General features: G+C 48.1%; 1 protein-coding gene across 2 annotated transcripts; it reads right to left on the bottom strand.

Annotated features, from left to right (window-relative positions):
- Window positions 1-387: 387 nt before the first annotated feature.
- Window positions 388-20,614, bottom strand: DUS3L (dihydrouridine synthase 3 like). Of its 2 annotated transcripts, XM_033136712.1 has the most exons (13): window positions 20,474-20,614; window positions 15,811-16,129; window positions 12,211-12,816; window positions 11,338-11,379; window positions 9,757-9,909; window positions 8,936-9,052; window positions 7,395-7,460; window positions 5,623-5,733; window positions 4,481-4,577; window positions 4,185-4,260; window positions 3,481-3,669; window positions 1,881-2,009; window positions 388-493 (listed from the first exon to the last, which is right to left on the bottom strand). In XM_033136712.1, the coding sequence occupies exons 1-13, from the start codon at window positions 20,506-20,508 to the stop codon at window positions 421-423; spliced, it is 2,013 nt and encodes a 670-aa protein (XP_032992603.1). In that variant the 5' UTR covers window positions 20,509-20,614; the 3' UTR covers window positions 388-420. The 2 variants fall into 2 exon arrangements, with proteins under 2 accessions (XP_032992603.1, XP_032992602.1); XM_033136711.1 differs by lacking the exon at window positions 9,757-9,909.
- Window positions 20,615-21,101: the final 487 nt, after the last annotated feature.

Here is a 21,101-nt window from a genome sequence, read left to right as displayed (position 1 = left end):
ATGCTGAGATTGAACCTGCTCTAATTGGCTGTGCGATTCTGCGGGAGTTTTCCTCCTGTATGTTTCGCTGAACGTCTTCCTGCAATGCATAAGGGCAGGGCAAAACCTCTTTGTCCCTTTCCCCAGTTGAAACCATTGTTGAGACTTTTCACTCTGGACTTCGTATGTGTTATTTAACAGCTAACAGCACCCCTTCGCCCCCCGCGGGATCAGACAATGGAATGCATGTATTAGCAAGTAAAAGCAACTGGATTGGTGCGGTCTTGAAATGTCCAGGAGAGGTTGTTGGGGGAAATCACAGCAGCCAAATCAAAAATAAAACTTTTTTTATTATTATTCAAAACCAAGAGATACGTAAGATATGCCTTGGAGACGGCGCTCCCCCCCCCCCCCAATCTTGTCCCGACGATGACGGTCCTCCTACTTGTAAGAATTTGCCTTGTGTTTTGGAAGGAAAGTGAAGCTGGCAGGAACGGGACCCAGAAGCATCTCACTGCGAGGAGGAGAAATGGATAAAAATGCAGACACATCTCTATAGATTCTTCCAACAGCACACACAACCGTGATGATAGTTTGTGCACGACAGGCTACTGAACTCTTATTATGAAATGAAAACCCCCACAGGGCACACAAATGCCATGACACAAATCTCAGAGGTGCACTTTTTGGACCGCTGCATGCCATTCCCCCAATTTCTATAAGGAACTATGGAAAGAATGGGATGCAATTCAGCTGGGATGCTGGGAGAGAATTTGCATTGCCCTTTTTGTGCTTCTACTTCTTGTTCCTCTGAAGAGCTCAGAGTGAGATTGGCGCCTCACAACAAGCTTGTGAGGTTAAGTTAGGCTGGGAGATCAGGACTAGCCCAAGGTCATCCGAGCGAGATTCGCAGGCGAGTGATCTGAGCTTCTCTTCCCACGCAGCTGGGCTAGAAGAGTTTTGTCCTTGTTTGGGACAGAAAAGTTGTTCCCTTCTAATAACCCTCCTCACCCATCCAGAAAGTGTGTGTGTGTGTTCTGCGAAATCAAATTCACCCACTGCGTTCTCTCAGTTTGGCCAGAATCATTGGTTTTCATGTTGCCTAGCTGATGCAAGCTTTTTGTAACCTCCACTCTTGACTACTTTAATAATAATAATAATAATAATAATAATAATAATAATAATAATAAATTTATACCCCGCCCATCTGGCTGGGTTTTCCCCAGCCACTCTGAGCGGCTTCCAACAGAATATTAAAATGCAATAATATATTAAAACATTAAAAGCTTCCCTAAACAGGGCTGCCTTCAGATGTCTTCTAAAAGTCTGGTAGTTGTTTTTCTCTTTGACATCTGACGGGAGGGCGTTCCACAGGGTGGGTGCCACTACCGAGAAGGCCCTCTGCTTGGTTCCTGTAACTTGGCTTCTCGTAGCGAGGGAACCACCAGAAGGCCCTCGGCACTGGTCCTCGGTGTCTGGGCAGAACGATGGGGGTGGAGACGCTCCTTCAGGTATACTGGACCGAGGCCGTTTAGGGCTTGAAAGGTCAGCACCAACGCTTTGAATTGTGCTCAGAAACGTACTGGGAGCCAATATGCTGTGAGTGGGACTGCCCTCAAAAACAGCCCAGAAGCCTAAGCTAGTGGCCACTGGCCCTCATGGATTTGGGAGACAGGAAGCCCCATGGCAATAGGATCCAGTTCCAGCTTTAACTAATCACTCCCTTCAAGGGGCAAAACCCACATTTCTGGTCTGGTTCTACATCAGCCTTCGTAGCAGCTGATGTAGTCTTCTCTCCCACTGTCTTCCTCCTCACTTCTACATAGCTAATGCAGTTGTGTGCTTAACATGCACAGAAAACATGCCAACTGTTTGGCAAAAGTTCAAACCCGTTTTTTTACCTGATCTTAATCCAGTCACCCACGTTCTGGCTTGCCATTAAGGTCTCCAAATAGTCCCGGCCCATGTAGTAAGGGGGTCTTTCATTAATCCTCTGAGGCAAGCGCTCCAGTAAGCCGGCTGGAATGTACCTGCCAAAGTAAAAAAAGGCAAAGGTAAAGGACGCCTGGACGGTTAAGTCCAGTCCAAGGCAACTATGGGGTTGCGGCGCTCATCTCGCTTTCAGGCCGAGGGAGCCGGTGTTTGCCCAGAGACAGCTTTCCGGGTCATGTGGCCAGCAGGACTAAACCGCTTCTGGCGCAACGGGACACCGTGACAGAAACCAGAGCGCACGGAAACGCCGTTTACCTTCCCGTCACAGCGGTACCTATTTATCTACTTGCGCTGGCGTGCTTTCGAACTGCTAGGTTGGCAGGAGCTGGGACAGAGCAACAGGAGCTCACCCCGTTGTGCGGATATGAACCGCCGACCTTCCGTTCGGCAAGCCCAAGAGGCTCAGTGGTTTAGACCACAGCGCCAAACCGCAACATACTGAGGGTCAAAGGTTTCGCAGAACTGACCAAGTCCAGCCTCTTTCATCCGCCAAAGATGCAGCTTCCACTGGAAGACCTCCATTAAGGCCATTGGTCCTATTGTCAAACTCTTTCCATCAAGAAGTTCCTACTGTTCAAAAGAACTCTGTTCTCATCTTGGTTGCTCTTCCTACTCACCCCTGAAGTTAGGCTTACTCAAATCTAGCTGCTGCTATAAGCATGGGAGATACAGGGAGGAGTCAAACAAGGCTGTTGCGAAGCCCTGCCTTTTCGAGTAAGTGAGAGGAGAAGATGCCACTGAGTCTTCTCTCTTGATGCTGCCCCAATTTTAATTGCAGTGATACTATGAACTCATACTTAGCAGGCATATATATAAAGGTAAAGGGACCCCTGACCATTAAGTCCAGTCGCGAACGACTCTTTGCGGTGCTCATCTCGCTTTATTGGCCGGGGGTCATGTGGCCAGCATGACTAAGCCGCGCCTGGCGAACCAGAGCAGCGCACAGAAACGCCGTTTACCTTCCCGCCGGAGTGGTACCTATTTATCTACTTGCACTTTGACGTGCTTTCGAACTGCTAGGTTGGCAGGAGCTGGGACAGAGCAACGGGAGCTCACCCCGTCATTGTGGGGATTCGAACCGCCGACCTTCTGATCGGCAAGCCCTAGGCTCTGTGGTTTATCCCACAGCACCACCTGAGTCCCTTAGGCATATATATAGTGCTTTAAAAAACATCCACTGTATCTGGTCGTCATTAGCAGCAAACTTCTAGCTTTCCCCTGTGTCAAGCTAGGCTTTTAAAACACATGGACTTGTTTCTCAAAATCTCCAAAGCCTGAGAAGCAGCTGATGAGTAGGATGTCCCTGCAGCATGTCACACACAGCAGAAACTTAGTAGTGCGTTAAGATGTTTGTTGCAGGATCCAGTCTTGCCCACCTTACAAAAAAAAGAAAAATTTCGCACCTGAACAGACATAATCCCTTACAGGAACCCAAGGCCAGCTGTTATTACTACTTGGATGGAAAGGCAAAATGCAGCGACTTAGCAAGGGCTGAGGAGGAACTTCTACCTGCAGAGAAAGGAGAGCCACTCCAGCAGAAACTTCCTGGTTTTCTCCACTCCCTGTGTGTCCGATCCCCAATGCTCCAAGCCGTAGTTGGTGAAGTCCCTGAGGATGTCGAGCCTCTCTCCCGACGAGATGTCCCAGTGCCGCTGCTCTTTGATTTCAGTGAAGATCCAGGGCTTGATCAGCGCTCCCCTGTGACCCGGAAGAACGACCATCCGTGAGAAAACCATGAGCAGAATCTACGCGCACACGCGCACACACACACGGAAATGCTCAGGTTCTAGAGCCAAGTCCCTGAGCAGTATGCCTGCCGCCCTGGCAGAATGTAAGTGCGCGAGGAGAAACACAAGCACATCACCGATTTTTTTTTTTCCAATCTAGATTACATAGCAAGAACCCACTAGATTTGAACCGCCGACCTTCTGATCGGCAAGCCTTAGGCTCAGTGGTTTAACCCACAGCGCCACCCGCGTCCCAGCACAGAGATCACACACAGACTGAATTGCTCAAGGCTGATCCAAGGCTTAGAGATGTGTGTGAACCCAGCCATTGACTGCCTTTCCAGGGTTTTAGGTGCGAGCTTTTCCCAGACATAGCTGGAGAAGCCGACTGAACCTGGACCTCCTGCTTGGGGGGGGGGGAACCCACGAGGGTAACGAAGGGTGCTTTCTCCTCCAGACCACCCAAAACGAAGGGAAGACACTTGCCGAGCAATCATGATTCCCGAAACTCCACTCTGCATGGCTTGATTGGCATCTTCGAAAGACAAGATATCTCCGTTCCCTGCGCCAAAAGGAAAAATAATAATTCAGGGGTCACCAAAGCAATCCCCAATGCTTTCAGATGCAGTTTTGCCAGGCGGAGGGCCTTCTCGGTGGTGGCGCCCGCCCTGTGGAATGCCCTCCCATCTGATGTCAAGGAAATAAACAACTATCTGACTTTTAGAAGACACCTGAAGGCAGACCTGTTTATGGAAGTGCACGGAAAGGACAGAACTACCTACCGAAAAGAGGCATCGGACTGGCAATTTTCGCACACTCTGCTATATATTCCCAGTTTGCCGCCTTTGTGTACCGCTGCTCTCTCGACCGGCCATGAAGCTAACAGGGTCAGAAAAGGCACAGTTGACGCCCCCGCCACAGATTCAAATGACAATACACACCGCTTTTGGAAATCTTTAGGTAAGAACAGAGATGTGGCCCACCAACCCCCCCCCCCACAAGGTGCAACGAACCTCCACATGCAGAGGCAGTCTACTTTAGTCAAAACAAAACAAAACAAAAAAATTCCTTAGCACCTTACAGACCAACTAAGTTTGTTCTTGGTATGAGCTTTCGTGTGAAATGCACACTTCTTCAGATACCACCGCTTACAACAAAATCTAATCCATGCTGAAAGGAGAGCCATAGATAATCTCAGGAACAAGGTATCTGAAGAAGTGTGCATGCACACGAAAGCTCATGCCAAGAACAAACTTAGTTGGTCTCTAAGGGACCCAGGTGGCGCTGTGGGTTAAACCACAGAGCCTAGGGCTTGCTGATCAGAAGGTTGGCGGTTCAAATCCCTGCCACGGGGTGAGCTCCTGTTGCTCGGTCCCAGCTCCTGCCCACCTAGCAGTTCGAAAGCACGTCAAAGTGCAAGTAGATAAATAGGTACCGCTCCGGAGGGAAGGTAAACGGTGTTTCCGTGCGCTGCTCTGGTTTGCCAGAAGCGGCTTTGTCATGCTGGCCACATGACCCGGAAGCTGTCTGCGGACAAACGCCGGCTCCCTCGGCCTATAGATCGAGATGAGCGCCGCAACCCCAGAGTTGGACACGACTGGACCTGATGGTCAGGGGTCCCTTTACCTTTACCTTTAAGGTGCTAAGGAATTTTTTATTTTATGGAATTTTTTATTTTATTTTGTTTTGACTATGGCAGACCAACACAGCTATTTACCTGTAACAGTCTACTTTAGCATATTGACTGCCAAAGGGCAAGAGCAGGGGAAGACTGAAGCCTTTGTGTCTCGCTTAGGGGCTTCTCAAAGGCAGCACTGAGCACGAGGGGTTAACTTCTGATCTAGTAGAGTGTGTGCTGTTTTTTTATTTTTTTAAAAAATAAGTTACTGCTCATCTGAATGTGGCTTAAGGAAGGCTACTGTACCGTGACCATAGAGGCACCCCACTCCCGGATGCTGGGAATTAGTTTGTGAGCCAGGTTGGTTTTCTCTTGCACCCCGGTCCGGATCTTCACGGTCAAGGGAACATCTAGCACCTGCCGAGGAAAAGGGGAACAATGAGCCAAGCCATAGTCAAAACAAAATAAAAAATAAAAATATTCCTTCCAGTAGCACCTTAAAGGTAAAGGTAAATGGACCCCTGACCATTAGGTCCAGTCGCGGACAACTCTGGGGTTGCGACGCTCATCTCGCTTTACTGGCCAAGGGAGCCGGAGTACAGCTTCCGGGTCATGTGGCCAGCATGACTAAGCCGCTTCTGGCGAACCAGAGCAGTGCACGGAAATGCCGTTTACCGTCCTGCCGGAGTGGTACCTATTTATCTACTTTCACGTTGACGTGCTTTCGAACTTCTAGGTGGGCAGGAGCAGGGACCGAGAAACGGGAGCTCACCCCGTCATTGTGGGGATTCGAACTGCGACCTTCTGATCAGCAAGCCCTAGGGTCTGTGGTTTAACCCACAGCGCCACCCGTGTCCCAGAGTGGCTTCTGTACCAGATGGGAAACTCAAAAGCCAGCCCCCCACAACTGAGAGAAGCAGGAAGAACCCCACGCCCCACCACAAGGGCCTTGTAATAATAATCTTGTGGTGATTATGATACCCCACCCATCTTGCTGGTCTGCCCTGGGCCCTGGACACATTCACCACAAAGCAGCGGCCAAGAAACGGGTCAAAGCTTGCAGATTATGTGACGCTGTGCAAAGCTGATACGAAGGGGATGACTGTGGTTGCAAGAAGGTGCAGCGTGGGGGAACAGAAGGACGAATGAAATCCAGGACTGCTAGGAGACAGCCAAGGGGAAAAAAACCGCACCCAATTATTTAAAACAAAATAGAAAATTCTTTCCAGTAGCACCTTAGAGACCAACTGAGTTTGTTCTTGGTATGAGCTTTCGTGTGCATGCACACTTCTTCAGATATCTTCAGGTATTCAGATATTCAGGTATCTGAAGAAGTGTGCATGCACACGAAAGCTCATACCAAGAACAAACTCAGTTGGTCTCTAAGGTGCTACTGGAAAGAATTTTCTATTTTGTTTCAACTATGGCAGACCAACACAGCTACCCACCTGTAACTGCAATTATTTAAAACCACATTTCCAAAAAAGCCAGAATCTTTTTTATTAGGAATAATTACGGATGAGGTCCCAAAAAATAATATAAATATATTCTTATATGCGACAACGGCGGCCAGATTATTAATAGCGAAAAACTGGAAAGGGGAGAAAACCCCAACATTAACTGAGTGGAGAAGTAAAATGTGTGAGCTGGTAGAATTGGCAAAATTAACAGGCGATATAAGAGGCCGTTCAAATCAAGAAGTAATAAAAGAATGGCAAGGAGTGAAGAATTATATGATAAAGCAGTGCTCAGGATTTGACATTTTGATAAATATGGATTGAAACGGGTGGGGGTAAGCAAGATGAAATGAACAAAACAGAATAGCAGTATTGGAATAAATAACACAGCGAAAGATAGGAAAGTGAAGGAAGAATTAGGGAGATCATACATAGGTGAGGGGGAGTGGGGAGGGAGGGTTAGGGGGTAAAAAGATGGGAGAATATATTTTTTGTGATTGAATGTTTGTATAGTTTGTATAGTTTTTATTCTTCTTATGTCTTGTATGAAATTAAAATGAATAAAGTTGTTTTTAAAAATTTTAAAAAGAGGAAAAAAACACGCACCCAACCCCAACTTACATAGTTCATGCCTCGGACAATCTGCTCGAACTTGTTGGGGCGGTTCATTAAGCCACATCCTCCTCCCTGGGAAGAGAAAGGAGAGGAGAGTGAAGCACGTTTTGAAAGATCACTGGGGGGGCGGGAGGGTGAAGGTCATAATCTCAGAACTGACTTCAGTCTTTGATGGTCGGGGCTTCCCATAGGTTTTGCCACAGGTCCTTCATCTTGAAGGTGGGAGAGGTGCCAAGTTGGCATAACTTTTGCTTAAAAAGGAAAAAGCTGGGTTGCAGTTTTGTAAGACTTGGAGAAGTTCCTTTAGGCTCCCCATTGCTTCCAAGCTAAGTAATGGGCTGAGTTGAATTGTGAACGGGAAATTCAAGGTAAAGGACCCCTGACAGTTAAGTCCAGTTGCGAACGACTCTAGGGCTGCGGCGCTCATCTCGCTTTTCAGGCCGAGGGAGCCGGCGTTTGTCCGCAGTTTTTCCAGGTCATGTGGCCAGCATGACTCAGCCGCTTCTGGTGAAACCAGAGCAGCAGATGAAAACGCCGTTTACCTTCCCGCCGGAGCGGTACCTATTTATCTACTTGCACTTTGACGTGCTTTCCAACTGCAGAGACCGAGCAACAGGAGCTCAACCTATCGCTGGGATTCGAACTGCGAACCTTCCAATTGGCAAGCCCTAGGCTCAGTGGTTTAGACCACAGCGCCATCCGCATCCCTTAAGGGAAAATTAGGGGGGGCTAATCCGAGGGGTGCAGGTGGCTCTGTGGGTTAAACCAGAGCCTAGGGCTTGCTGATCGGAAGGTCGGCGGTTCGAATCCCCGCGATGGGGTGAGCTCCCGTTGCTCGGTCCCTGCTCCTGCCAACCTAGCAGTTCAAAAGCACGTCAAAGTGCAAGTAGATAAATAGGTACCGCTCCGGCGGGAAGGTAACCGGCGTTTCCGTGCGCTGCTCTGGTTCTGCAGAAGCAGTTTAGTCCACATGACCCAGAAGCTGTACGCCAGCTCCCTCGGCAAGTAACACAAGATGAGCGCTGCAACCCCAGAGTCGGACACAACTAGACCTAATGGTCAGGGGTCCCTTTACCTTTAATCCGAGGGATAATTTCAAGTGTGACACCCTCAGAAACAAATTAGAAGGGAAAAGCTTGGAGCCCAGCATTTGGGAGTCAAACTACATGGCTCAAGGTACCTTCTCCTTGACATGCTAAGCTTCTACGTGGAGGGATATCTATCGATTCTGCAAGCCCTTCCTAGACCAGAAACAGGTTGCTAAGCTCTGTGGGAACTAGGCTGGAAATGGAACATAGGAAACTGCCTGACAGTGAGTCAGACCAAGTCACTGGTCCACTGCTGTATATGTTAAGTGGCAGCTGCCTTCCAGGGCTTTAGACAGGAGGTCTCTCTCCTAAGAGATGCTGGAGATTGAACCTGGGACATCTTCCAAGCAAAGCAAATGCTCCACCACTGATCTATGGGCCTTCTGAGACATGGCGCTGCATTTGACGCTTTTAAATACTTTTGATACTTCCTAGTGCTTGAAGGGCTCAACGGGCTACCTTGTTATAGATGAGGTCGATAGGGCAGCCCACGTTGACGTCCACAAAGTCCACTTCGATGGTCCGGTTGAGAAGCTCTGCGCACTTGGTCATGGTGTCTGGGAACGCTCCTTCCAGCTGCAGAGGCGAAGGGTGAAGGAGGGTCAAAGGGGGGCACCAAATCACGAGAGCAGCTTATACAGGTGAAACTCGAAAAATTAGAATATCGTAGAAAGGTTCATTTCTCTCAGTAATTCAACTTAAAAGGTGAAACTAATGTATGAGATAAGACTCATGACATGCAAAGCGAGATATACTAAGTTTGTTATCGGTATGAGCTTTCGCGTGCATGCACACTTCTTCAGATACCTGAGCAATTAAATAATCCTGAGATGGTACGTTTGATGTTGTTGGGGCCAGTAATGGTGTTGTCCGGGTGTTTGTGGCAGCAAAGTTGGCATCTGGGTTTATTGCAGGCTCTGGTACCAGTGTCCATGTTAAGTCCTGTTGTCGTATTATTGTGGGTGATGAGTTGTTTAAGATTGGGTGGATGTCTGTAGGTAAAGAAAGGTCTTCCTCCCTCTGAAGAAGTGTGCATGCACACGAAAGCTCATACCAATACCAAACTTAGTTGGTCTCTAAGGTGCCACTGGAAGGATTTTTTTTTATTTTCTGTTTCGTTGGGACCACTCTGCGTATCATGGCAGCCAGGCAGAAGATGGCAGCCAGGAGAAGACCAGCAGGGCATCTCCATCAGCCGCAGAAGAAGCGGCTTGCTCCTGTTTTCGCTCCCCCCTGCCCACCCCCAATGTGGCAGTATTGCGAGTCTGCATTCAATTTACCTGAACGCCAAAGAGATCCTCTGTGTGGTGTCGTTTCAGCAACGCCCACTCGGACGACTGCCCCTGGAGCAGGTTCGTGCAAACGGCCATCTCGCCGCAGGTGACGTCCGCCCCAAAGCGCTTGCAGATTCTTCGGAAAGGAAGGTTACCGCACTGAAATCGGGAGAATGGAGTGTTACGGTTGCCTTGGGGCAGGTCTCGAGCCAGCACAAGCGAGACACCACGTTTAAACAAAGGCACGGCCCCGATCTGCGGCGTTTGAGGGCTGAACGGGAATAGCTGCTGGCGCTGCAGCCCTGCAGCCAAGTGCCAGGGCTCTTTCCATCTGTTTCGACCACTTCACAATTCCAGCTTTTCACCTGATCCTAACCAGACCGCAGCCAAATGTTCCGACACAGCGGTGCGTTGGTTCCGTTCCGGAAGTCCGTTCCAAAAACCAAAGCACGCTTTCCCACAGGAAGCAATGCAAAACAGATTAATCCGTTCCAGGCTGTTGAAAAACTACCCCTAAAACGCTTCTCCCAACCGCCCCAATCAACACCAATCTTTTGAGATCTCTCTCTCTCTCTCTCTCACACACACACACACATCAAAGCGGCTGGTCTCGAGAGCGCTGCTGGAACGCCTTTCCTAAATGGCCCAATCGGCGCCATCTCTCTAAAAACGGAAGCACAACACTAAAAACGGAAGCTTGGGACACGTCCGACTTCAAAAAATAAATAAATTGAGAATCGGAATCGCTCATTTCCGGGTTGGCGCCGTTCGGGTTCTAAGTTGTTCGTGAACTAGGCTGTTCGAGAGCCGAGGTACCACTGTATCTTGTTTTTGTAAGCCTTAAGCGGAACTCCCCCTGACACACCCAAACTAGCATGCTTTAATTGTCAAAGCAGCCAGGGGGCATGCAGGTTTTGCTGTTAAGAATTTGCAAAGGCGACAAAGATTCAGCTACGTACGAGTAACAAGGGCAGCTATTCTCGGGTGAGGAAAGGGGAGTTGGAAAGCCAGTGGGGGGGGGGCACGAGAACGGGGCCTTTTCTTCAGTGGCTCCCGGCTTGTGGAATGCTTTCCCCGGAGAGGCTCACCTGGTGCCTTTGTTACATATCTTTAGGCACCAGGTGAAAACGTCCCTCTTCAACCAGGCCTTTGGCTGATTAACATTCTACAGCCTTTTACAGTGGTGCCTCGCAAGACGAAATTAATTCGTTCTGCGAGTGCTTGTCGTATAGCGAAAACTTCGTCTTGCGAAGCACCAACGGGGGAAGAGTGGTTTGACCCAAAAAAAAAAAAAAATCGCGGAAATTTTTCGTCTTGCAAGGCAAGCCCATAGGAAAATTCGTCTTGCGAGACAGCCTTTCGGTAGCGAATGCCTTTCGTCTTGCGAGTTTTTCATCTAGCAAGGCATTCGTCTAGCGAGGTACCACTGTAAATGTTTTTGTGGGAGCAGGGGCTATTATTTTCTTTTTGTTTTAACTGCTTATGTGTGCTTTTACCTTGTATTTTTAGGCTGTGAACCACCCTGAGATCTTGCGATGAAGGAACGTCTATAAAACAAGCAAGCAAACAAACAAACAATCTACCTACCGTTGTTAAAGGAGCTAAATAAAGCTTCTCGCGGAGATCCAGCTGTAAGACAAAATCATGAATATGCAAGTCATGGGTCAGGAAGGGTAAGCTGTGGGCTAATAATTTATGCACTGCTACGAATGATACTTTGGCCACCTCATGAGAAGAGAAGGCTCCCTGGAAAAGACCCTGATGCTGGAAAAGATGGAGGGCACAAGGAGAAGGGGAGGACAGAGGGGAGGACAGAGGCAGTGAGAGATTTTACTTTTTGGGCTCCATGATCACTGGAGATGGTGACAGCAGTCACGAAATTAAAAGACGCCTGCTTTTTGGGAGAAAAGCAATGACAAACCTAGACAGCATCTTAAAAAGCAGAGACATCACCTTGCCGACAAAGGTCCGTATAGTTAAAGCTATGGTTGAGGCTCCAGTACTTTGGCCACCTCATGAGAAGACTCCCTGGAAAAGACCCTGATGTTGGGAAAGATGGAGGGCACAAGGGGGATGACAGAGGACGAGGTGGTTGGACAGTGTTCTCGAAGCTGCTAACATGAGTCTGACCAAACTGCAGGAGGCAGTGGAAGACAGGAGGGCCTGGCGTGCTCTGGTCCATGGGGTCATGAAGAGGAGGACACGACTAAACAACAACACGAATGAGTTTTGAAAGCAAAAGGACTAAACCCTCTCTTGGGCTCAAGGGCGAGAAATGCATTGCCTTGGACTTAATATATATGAATAATGCAAACGGCTCAATTGTTGCCATCCTGACGAGTAAAGATTCATCTTCAAGTCCTGCGTGTGGAGTCTGAATTCATCCCTGAGGTTCGAGGGTGAAACCTCTGCACCGCTCTGAATAACTAAAAGAAAAATGTTAACACAAACAGCCCTTACCTTTCTCTTCTCACACGGTCTGAGTTTCACAAGATCTTCATCTGTCACAACCCCAGACGTTTTGAGTGCGGATTCCATTGCGGCCAGCGGCTGACTTGCACTCTCCGGTTCCTCCACCGTGGGACCTGCTTCTGGCGACGAAGAACCAACCTTTGCCACCTCTTCTCCTGCAGCTTTGAGATCCACACTTCCTGGGGAGCCGGAAGAGTCTGCGGCCTCTCTCCCCACGGTGGGATGTGCGACCGCGGCTTGGCTCCCAGCGCCCTTCGCATGGTTGGGCTTAGCTAAGCGGCCGAGGTACTGGTTGGACTTGTCGAAAGGAAACTTCTTCTTGCGCAGCTGCTGCTGGAGGTCTTTGTCGAGGCTGTTCCTCACGGCTGGCGGCTTCCCTTCCCGCTGCTTCAAAAGGCCTTCGTTGATTACGTTCTCGTAGTCCTTGCCCAGGTGGGCTGCAGCAAACCGGCAGGTGACCCCATACATGCACCTGCCGAACATCTGGAAGAGTATGCAGCTGTCTCCGAGGTCCGGTGGCTTGGTGGCCATATATTCTTTGACGCTGTGTAGGAAACGGCAGCGTGAGCCAAAGAAGCACTTTTCGGCCCGTTCCTTCAACAAGAGAAAGAGGCTGCTTTAAAGGAGGGTAGTAGTATAGGTTTTTAAATATATGCAGTGTGAAGTTGCAGGTCGTGCCCTGAACATCTTACACGCTACAATCCAGCAACCTCCTATTTAGTCCTAACTTAATCCCTTCACGTCCAACAAGTGACCTGTGGCAAAAACCTTAAAAAAAAAAAATCTTTAGTTACACATTAAAAATTACACATAATGGAAATACAGTGTTCTGTTATAATGAAGAGATCTACACAAAAGAAAGAGAAAAGAATAGAGTTAAAACAAAAATCTTATCAAGAACATACTATTTTTATGAAATACAAACCATCATCAACGTTGTTATATACTGTAAGGACGTTCAGTGGTTGCTCTTGAGTCATCAGCCAAACGCAGAACTTCTAAAAGCTAAGTTCTTTATTGTAAAGATATTTACAGTGGAGCAAAAGTTGAAACGTCCATCTCATCCCTCTGCAGAGTCCGGGAATGAACTCTTTCGGTTCTTTGTCCAGCAAAAGAGGCGCGGGATTCTAAACCCCCGCCTCCCCCTTCCACGTCTTTCCTGTCTGCGAACTCGGGGCGTGGGAAACTGTCCCTGTTCCCCGCTTCCCCCTTGGTGCTCAGGCTCTGCGATCCCCTCACAACCCCAGTGCCGACTTCCTGCCTCCAACTCCCCCTCCCCACTGGAGGAATGGTCGCTTCCTCCTGAGGAGGGGGATGACGAACTGCTGAACAAAGGGGGTGGTTCCCTGTACTGCAAACGATCCTGGGATGCTACCGGCCGTGGGGAGGGGGGTTTCCTGACATATACATATATTTCCAGTAAGAATTTTTTTATTTTCACCTTTTCAATTTCTGTCCCTTGCAGAGCCGATTTAATGTTATCATTATAAGATACCTTCTGAAGGTTATGCTCACACTTGTTCTTATCTGTTTTGTTTGCATTGCTAGACCTCAAGGATTTTTTTTAAAAAAAAGCATATATTTTTTATACTGTAAACCGCCCGCTGATCCTCAAATGAAGGGCAGTATAGAAATTCAATGAATAACAGTAACAATTTGTCTAATCCTTTTTGAAAGCTATCCAAGTTGGTCATGCCTGCCTCCTAGGGGAATGAGTTCGATATTTCAACTAGTCAAAAGGTACAGGACCCCTGGACGGTTAAGTCCAGTCAAAGGCAACTATGGGGTTGTGCTGCTCATCTCGCCTTCAGGCCAAGGGAGCTGGCGTTTGTCCGCAGACAGCTTTCCAGGTCATGTGGCCAGCAGGATTAAACAACTTGTGGCGCAACAGGACACCAAGACGGGAAACCAGAGCGCACAGAAACGCCATTTACCTTCCCGCCACAGCAGTGCCTATTTATCTACTTGTACTGGCGTGCTTTTGAACTGCTAAGTTGGCAGAAACTGAGACAGAGCAACAGGAGCTCACTCCATCGCGGGGATTCAAGCCGCCGACCTTCCGATCGGCAAGATTTAGACCACAGCGCCACTCGCATCCCCATGCCGTTAACAGGGCTAGGAGCTCTCAGATTTTTCCAATCTGTTCATCAAGTCCTAATCATCCTCACACTGGGGCCGAGATACTTCAGAGAAGTGTGACTAGCCCAAGGTCACCCAGCAGCTGCATGTGGAGGAGCGGAGACGCGAACCCGGTTCCCCAGATTACGAGTCCACCGCTCTTAACCACTACACCACACTGGCTCCACATCTGAAGTCAGCCTTTTGCTTAACTGTCTTAAGGGCGTATTTTGTGTATGAACAGGGTGAGCCTGTGACCTGGACTCAGGAACTAAAGCATTAACCATCACAAATGAATGGTCAGGCTGCCCAGGCAAATGCAATCGGTGACTATTATCAGGCAGGCAGGATTTCTGCAGTAGACCGCCTCTTTCTGTGATGTATATATGATGCTTTGGGGGGTGGTCTCGGGTTACAGGGTGGGCAATTTCAAAAGTCTATATAGGGGCTTCCGCACCACTGTTTGGGGTTCTCCTCCCTCCTGCGTGTGGGGAGTGGGGACCCTGTTGTAACAGTTCTTCTAATAAAGATCAGGCTTACGAACTGCTTTGCTTCTCAATATTCTCTGGTTGGCCTCTGCTATTTTCTCCTACCGATAGGGAACCCACTTAAGGACTCTCTGCAGGCTCATAATTATAAGCCTATCTTTTCCTTTGATATCCCTGTCCATCATACCTAAGAGAAACATCTCCACTTTTTTCTTAAATGAATATTTGATCATTTTCTTGAGTTCTTTACACACCATTTCCCAAAACACTTTGATTTCGTTACAATGCCACCACATGTGGATGTACGTACCTACCGTATTTTTTGCTCCATAAGACACACTTTTTCCCTCCTAAAAAGTAAGGGGAAATATCTGTGTATCTTATGGAGCGAATGGTGGTCCCTGGAGCTGAATTGCCCAGGGGCCAAAAGAGGATCATGCTTTTTATTTTACAAGGAGAAAAGGGGGTGTTGAAAGGACCCCGCTCAGCAGCTGATCAGCAAAAGATCGGGAGAGAGATAAGAGTCCCCGGCTCCCTTTCAGCCCTGCTCCCTTGCCCAGGCCTCCTTTGTTGAATGTGCTGCAGAGGGAGGTTGTTTGTTTCCCCAGCTACATGTGACTGGCTGATTAGATTATTTGTCTGGAAACTGTAGAAAAGGCTCCCTTTCCTTTAGAAGCTGCAGAAATGTGAGCTGAACCCCATAAAAACAGAGCTTTTCCTCTTTGCTTTTCCCCCTTTGCAAAAGGAGCTTTGCGTTTCCCCCTTTGCAAAAAAACTGCAAAACTTTTAGCTGATCCTCAAAAAACCAGGGCTTTTCCCTTTGCAAAAAAAGCTGCAAAACTTTTAGCTGATCCTCAAAAAAACAGGGCTTTTAGAGGAGGAAAACCAGAAAAATGTTTTTTCCCCCTTGTTTCCTCCTCTAAAAACAAGGTGTGCCCTATGGTCCGGTGCGCCCTATGGAGCGAAAAATACAGTAGTTTACCTGGACGACTGATGGGCAGAGGCGGTTCTTCTCGTAGTGAGTCGGCTTCATGCAAGGGCGGCCCTTATTCTGCCCCCGGGCCCTTTTTTGGCCCCGAGGCTCCTTTGCAGTTCTGCTTTCCTCTTCTGGTAGGCTCTTTTCTTCTGTGTTGCTTCCATCTTCCCCCAGCTTCTGCAGTTTGGCAGGAGGCTCATTCAAGCCTCCGCCGGTATTGTTCTCTGCACTGTCCTCTGCAGTTAGCGTGTCGCCATCTTTCTCGTTCGTCACCTCCCCTTCCCGATCAAGGTACGTGTGGAACTTCTCTTTTGTAGAGAGGTACCTATAGGGGAGAAGGATTGTGAAGGCTTGTGTCCACACCACATCACCTACAAGTGATGCTTCATAGAGACAGTGAGGGGGGTTTAAGTCAGCAGAGGGCTACATTTTTGTGATTTATTTACCGGTTTTTAAATCAGAACTTAAATACAGGTGAAAATCGAAAAATCAGAATATCGTGGAAAGGTTCATTTCTTTCAGTAATTCAACTTAAAAGGTGAAACTAATATACGAGATAGACTCATGACACGCAAAGCGAGATATGTCAAGCCTTTATTTGTTATAATTGTGATGATTATGGCGTACAGCTGATGAGAACCCCAAATTAACAATCTCAACTTTGGGGTTTTCATCAGCTGCACACCATAATCATCACAATTATAACAAGCAAAGGCTTGACGTATCTTGCTTTGCATGTTATGAGTCTATCTCATATATTAAGCTCCAGTAGCTAATGAAAACAATTGCTTACATAAATGGACTTTTCCACGATATTCTGATTTTTTAAGTTTCACCTGTACAGTGGTACCTTGGTTCCCGAACGGCTTATCTGTCAAACAAATTGGCTCCTGAACGCCGCAAACTCGGAACTAGGTGTTCCAGTTTGTGAACGTTTTTCGGAAGCCAAACGTCCCGACGCGGCCTCCGATTGAGTGCAGGGAGCTCCTGCAGCCAATCGGAAGCCATGCCTTGGTTTTCGAATGGTTTCGGGAGTCAAACGGAGTCCCGGAACAGATTAATTTCAAGGACCAAGGTACCACCGTATAAGGGTTCTGTTTTACCACGCGGTGACAAAAATATTCCCCATCAGAAAAATCTGCACCCCCAACCCCCAAGAACCTTTTTTTATAGTTTACTTATTATTGCATTTATTTTTTCCATCTTTTCTCCAGTGGCCTCAGGATTACATACATGTTCCTTTGCCTCCTCCCCATTTTATCCTTCCCACAAGCCTGTGAAGGCTGAGAGACCGTGATTGACTCCAAGGTCACCCACTGAGCTTCCTGGCTGAGAGGAGATTTGAACCCTGGTTTCACAGATCCTAGTCAAATACTCTAGTCCAGTGTTTTTCAACCTTTTTTGGGCAAAGGCACACTTGTTTCATGAAAAAAATCACGAGGCACACCACCATTAGAAAATGTTAAAAAAAGGAACTCTGTGCCTATATTGACTATATATAAAGTAATTTTTCAATTTTTCCCACGGCACACCAGGCAACACCTCGCGGCACACTAGTGTGCCGTGGAACAGTGGTTGAAAAACACTGCTCTAGTCAGTACTCCACCCTGTGGGCTCTCAAATAAAGATGAAAATCCCACACATGCCCCAAGAAGCTCCGTGCATACATGTTTGGGAAGCTTTGTCTTTTTAAAAGAGAAAATGACCCATCAAGAGATTTGTGTCATAAACAAAGGTTATGGGTTTAGGAAACATTCGAACAGAGGCATTCATAGGAGTTGGGTTCCTCCTGTAAAGGAAGCCCTGCCGCACATGTTGCAAAGCTACCGAGATACCATTTTCTTTGCAACCATTGATCACAATCTTAAATCTCTCATAGGATTATAGAAATGTAGAGCTGGAAGGGACCCCCGAGGATCATCTAGTCCAACCCCCTGCAATGCAGGAATTCCCAACATGCAGTCCCGTCCGATCCCCCCATCCAATTTGAAACTATACCGGACTCGGCTTAGCTTTGCAAATGTGCTCGCAGTTTTATTGCTGCACCACGTGGTAGGCAGATTATCGGAAGCTGCATGTGGGGAAACTCCGGGCTCATCTTCCTTGGAAAGGGTCTAAACTGGGAAAGACCCTCCCTGCTTTGCATTAGACCGTGGCGAACTCCCTCAGAAAGAAGAAGAGGAGGAGTTTGGATTTGATATCCCGCTTTATCACTACCCGAAGGAGTCTCAAAGCGGCTAACATTCTCCTTTCCCTTCCTCCCCCACAACAAACACTCTGTGAGGTGAGTGGGGCTGAGAGACTTCAAAGAAGTGTGACTAGCCCAAGGTCACTCAGCAGCTGCATGTGGAGGAGTGGAGACACGAACCCGGTTCCCCAGATTACGAGTCCACCGCTCTTAACCACTACACCACACTGGCTCTCAAGAAATGTACTGAGTGGTCCCATTGGTCCAACTTGGCATGGGGCAGCTTTTTCTAAGCAAAGAGCTGTGTTGGGGGGGGTGTATATGGTCTGTTTCGCAAACTGACTGAGAGTTTAACCCTCCCCACCCTCCCGCTTTTTAAAATGGGCCAATCGATATTTTTATCCAATCAGAAACTTTGTTTAAAAAAAAACAACCCACCACCACCACCATTCAAAGGCTTTCAACCAGTTATATACCAATAAAAAATCCCCCAGCGCCAATCTGCTGCCCTGTGCTGTTGCTTTTAACGGCTTCCTACTGGAGTGGGGGTTGAGCGGGGAAGCAGTTGAAGCAGGAGCCAGGGTCAGCAGCCTGAAATTGGGGGGTGGTGGTGTTGAAGGGGAAAATGAAGGTGGTTGTTTTTTTGCAGGGGGGGAGTTTACAGTCAGTGGAGAGGAGGGCTGCCTGCTTTGCATGCAGGCCTCGGGTTCAAACCTTGAAAGCCCTAAACGGCCTTGGCCCAGCATACCTGAAGGAGCGTCTCCACCCCCATTGTTCAGCCCGGACACTGAGGTCCAGCTCTGAGGGCCTTCTGGCGGTTCCCTCCCTGCGAGAAGCGAGGTTACAGGGAACCAGGCATAGGGCCTTCTCGGTAGTGGCGCCCGCCCTGTGGAACGCCCTCCCGTCAGATGTCAAGGAAATAAACAACAATCTGACTTTTAGAAGGCATCTGAAGGCAGCCCTGTTTAGGGAAGTTTTTTGTGTGTTTGGTGTATTTATTGTGTTTTTCATATTCTGCTGGGAGCCGCCCAGAGTGGCTGGGGAAACCCAGCCAGATGGGTGGGGTATAAATAATATCTGAAGTGTGCATGCACACGAAAGCTCATACCAAGAACAAACTTAGTTGGTCTTTAAGGTGCCACTGGAAGGATTTTTTATTTTTATTTTGTTTTAATAAATTATAATTATAATTATTATTATTATTTGGGCATTAGCCTAGGACTGGGCCGGCTCAAGGTAATAGTCTAATGTGAGCTGCCCAGAGTGGCTGGGGAAATCCAGCCAGGTGGGCGGGGTATAGAAAATAAATTATTATTAACATTCCAAAGTCACACGCCCCCCCACCCCAAATCCCAGGGAAGACGCTGCCTGTCAGTGCAGGAGATACTGAGCATGAGGGACCAATGGGTTCAGTATAGGGCGGCTTCAGTATAGGGCGTTTTTTTTGTGTTTGGTGTATTTATTGTGTTTTTAATATTCTGCTGGGAACCGCCCAGAGTGGCTGGGGAAACCCAGCCAGATGGGTGGGATATAAATAATAAATTATTATTATTATTATTATTTCGGCATCATCCTAGGACTGGGTGTTCTCAAGGTAATATTCTAATGGGAGCTGCCCAGAGTGGCTGGGGAAATCCAGCCAGATGGGCTGGGTATAAAAAATAAATAATAATAATAATAATAATAATAATAATAGTGAGGGCATCAGCCTAGTACTGGGCGGGCCTAAGGTAATATTCTACTGTAATGGGATCTGCCCAGAGACCCAGCCAGATGGGCGGGGTATAGAAAATATATTATTATTATTATTATTATTATTAACATTCCAGGGTCACACGCCCCCCCCCCCCAAATCCCAGGGAAGACGCTGCCTGTCAGTGCAGGAGATACTGAGCATGAGGGACCAATGGGTTCAGTATAGGGCGGCTTCAGTATAGGGCGTTTTTTTGTGTTTGGTGTATTTATTGTGTTTTTAATATTCTGCTGGGAACCGCCCAGAGTGGCTGGGGAAACCCAGCCAGATGGGTGGGATATAAATAATAAATTATTATTATTATTATTATTTCGGCATCATCCTAGGACTGGGTGTTCTCAAGGTAATATTCTAATGGGAGCTGCCCAGAGTGGCTGGGGAAATCCAGCCAGATGGGCTGGGTATAAAAAAATAAATAATAATTATTATTATTATTGTGAGGGCATCAGCCTAGTACTGGGCGGGCCCAAGGTAATATTCTACTGTAATGGGATCTGCCCAGAGACCCAGCCAGATGGGCGGGGTATAGAAAATATATTATTATTATTATTATTATTATTATTATTATTATTATTAACAACATTCCAGGGTCACACGCCCCCCCACCCCAAATCCCAGGTTCAGTATAGGGCGGCTTCCTATGTTCCTTGGGGTGCAGAACCTGGGCAGGGAAGGAGGGAGGGAGGGGGGGTGTCTAGGGAAGGTTGGGTGGGCACCCTAATACTCACTGGGCTCTGATAGGGGCCACCCCAGCAGCCTCCATTGGGGTGGGGACGAGGGCCACACACCCACAGCCCTCCCCAGGCCCACACCCTCCGCCTTCAGAGCAATTCAGACAGGGGGCTGCGACCCCACTGCAGCCGCACGGCGTGGCTTCGGGCGCTTCCGGTCCCAAACCGGAAGCTCTCCGGACGCTTCCGGTTCCTCTCCCTGGAGCGTGGAGGCCGAAGGTCCTAGAGCGACGCCGACCAGGGAGGAAGGAGGAAAGGCAAAGGATTCTAGCGCCCCCTGCCGGAGGTTCCGTCTAAGCTCCCGCCGCTGTTTTTTTTTACCTTGCGCGAGAGAGAAGGTTGGGAAGGAGGGAGAGGCGGGGCTTAGCGGAAAGGGGCGGGTTGGGATTGGGGGGAAAGCGGGAGGGCGTGGCCTCGGGGGCGGGGCTTAATAGATAGACGTGATTGAGAATAAAAATGTCATTGAATTTGTGTTTGGGAAGCAGGAACGCTCAAAGTGGTTTACGGGAAAAGATAAAAAACAACAAAATTCAATAAAACTTTATTTCATTTTATTTTATTTTATTCATTCATTCATTCACTCATTCATTCATTCATTTAAAAATCCCCAATAAGACTACCACTA

The sequence above is a fragment of the Lacerta agilis genome, chromosome 18 (genome assembly GCF_009819535.1).
Source record: "Lacerta agilis isolate rLacAgi1 chromosome 18, rLacAgi1.pri, whole genome shotgun sequence".
NCBI classification, from domain to species: domain Eukaryota; kingdom Metazoa; phylum Chordata; class Lepidosauria; order Squamata; family Lacertidae; genus Lacerta; species Lacerta agilis.
The sequence above is the reverse complement of the archived record's forward strand: the minus strand, read 5'-3'. Positions and strand labels throughout refer to the sequence as shown.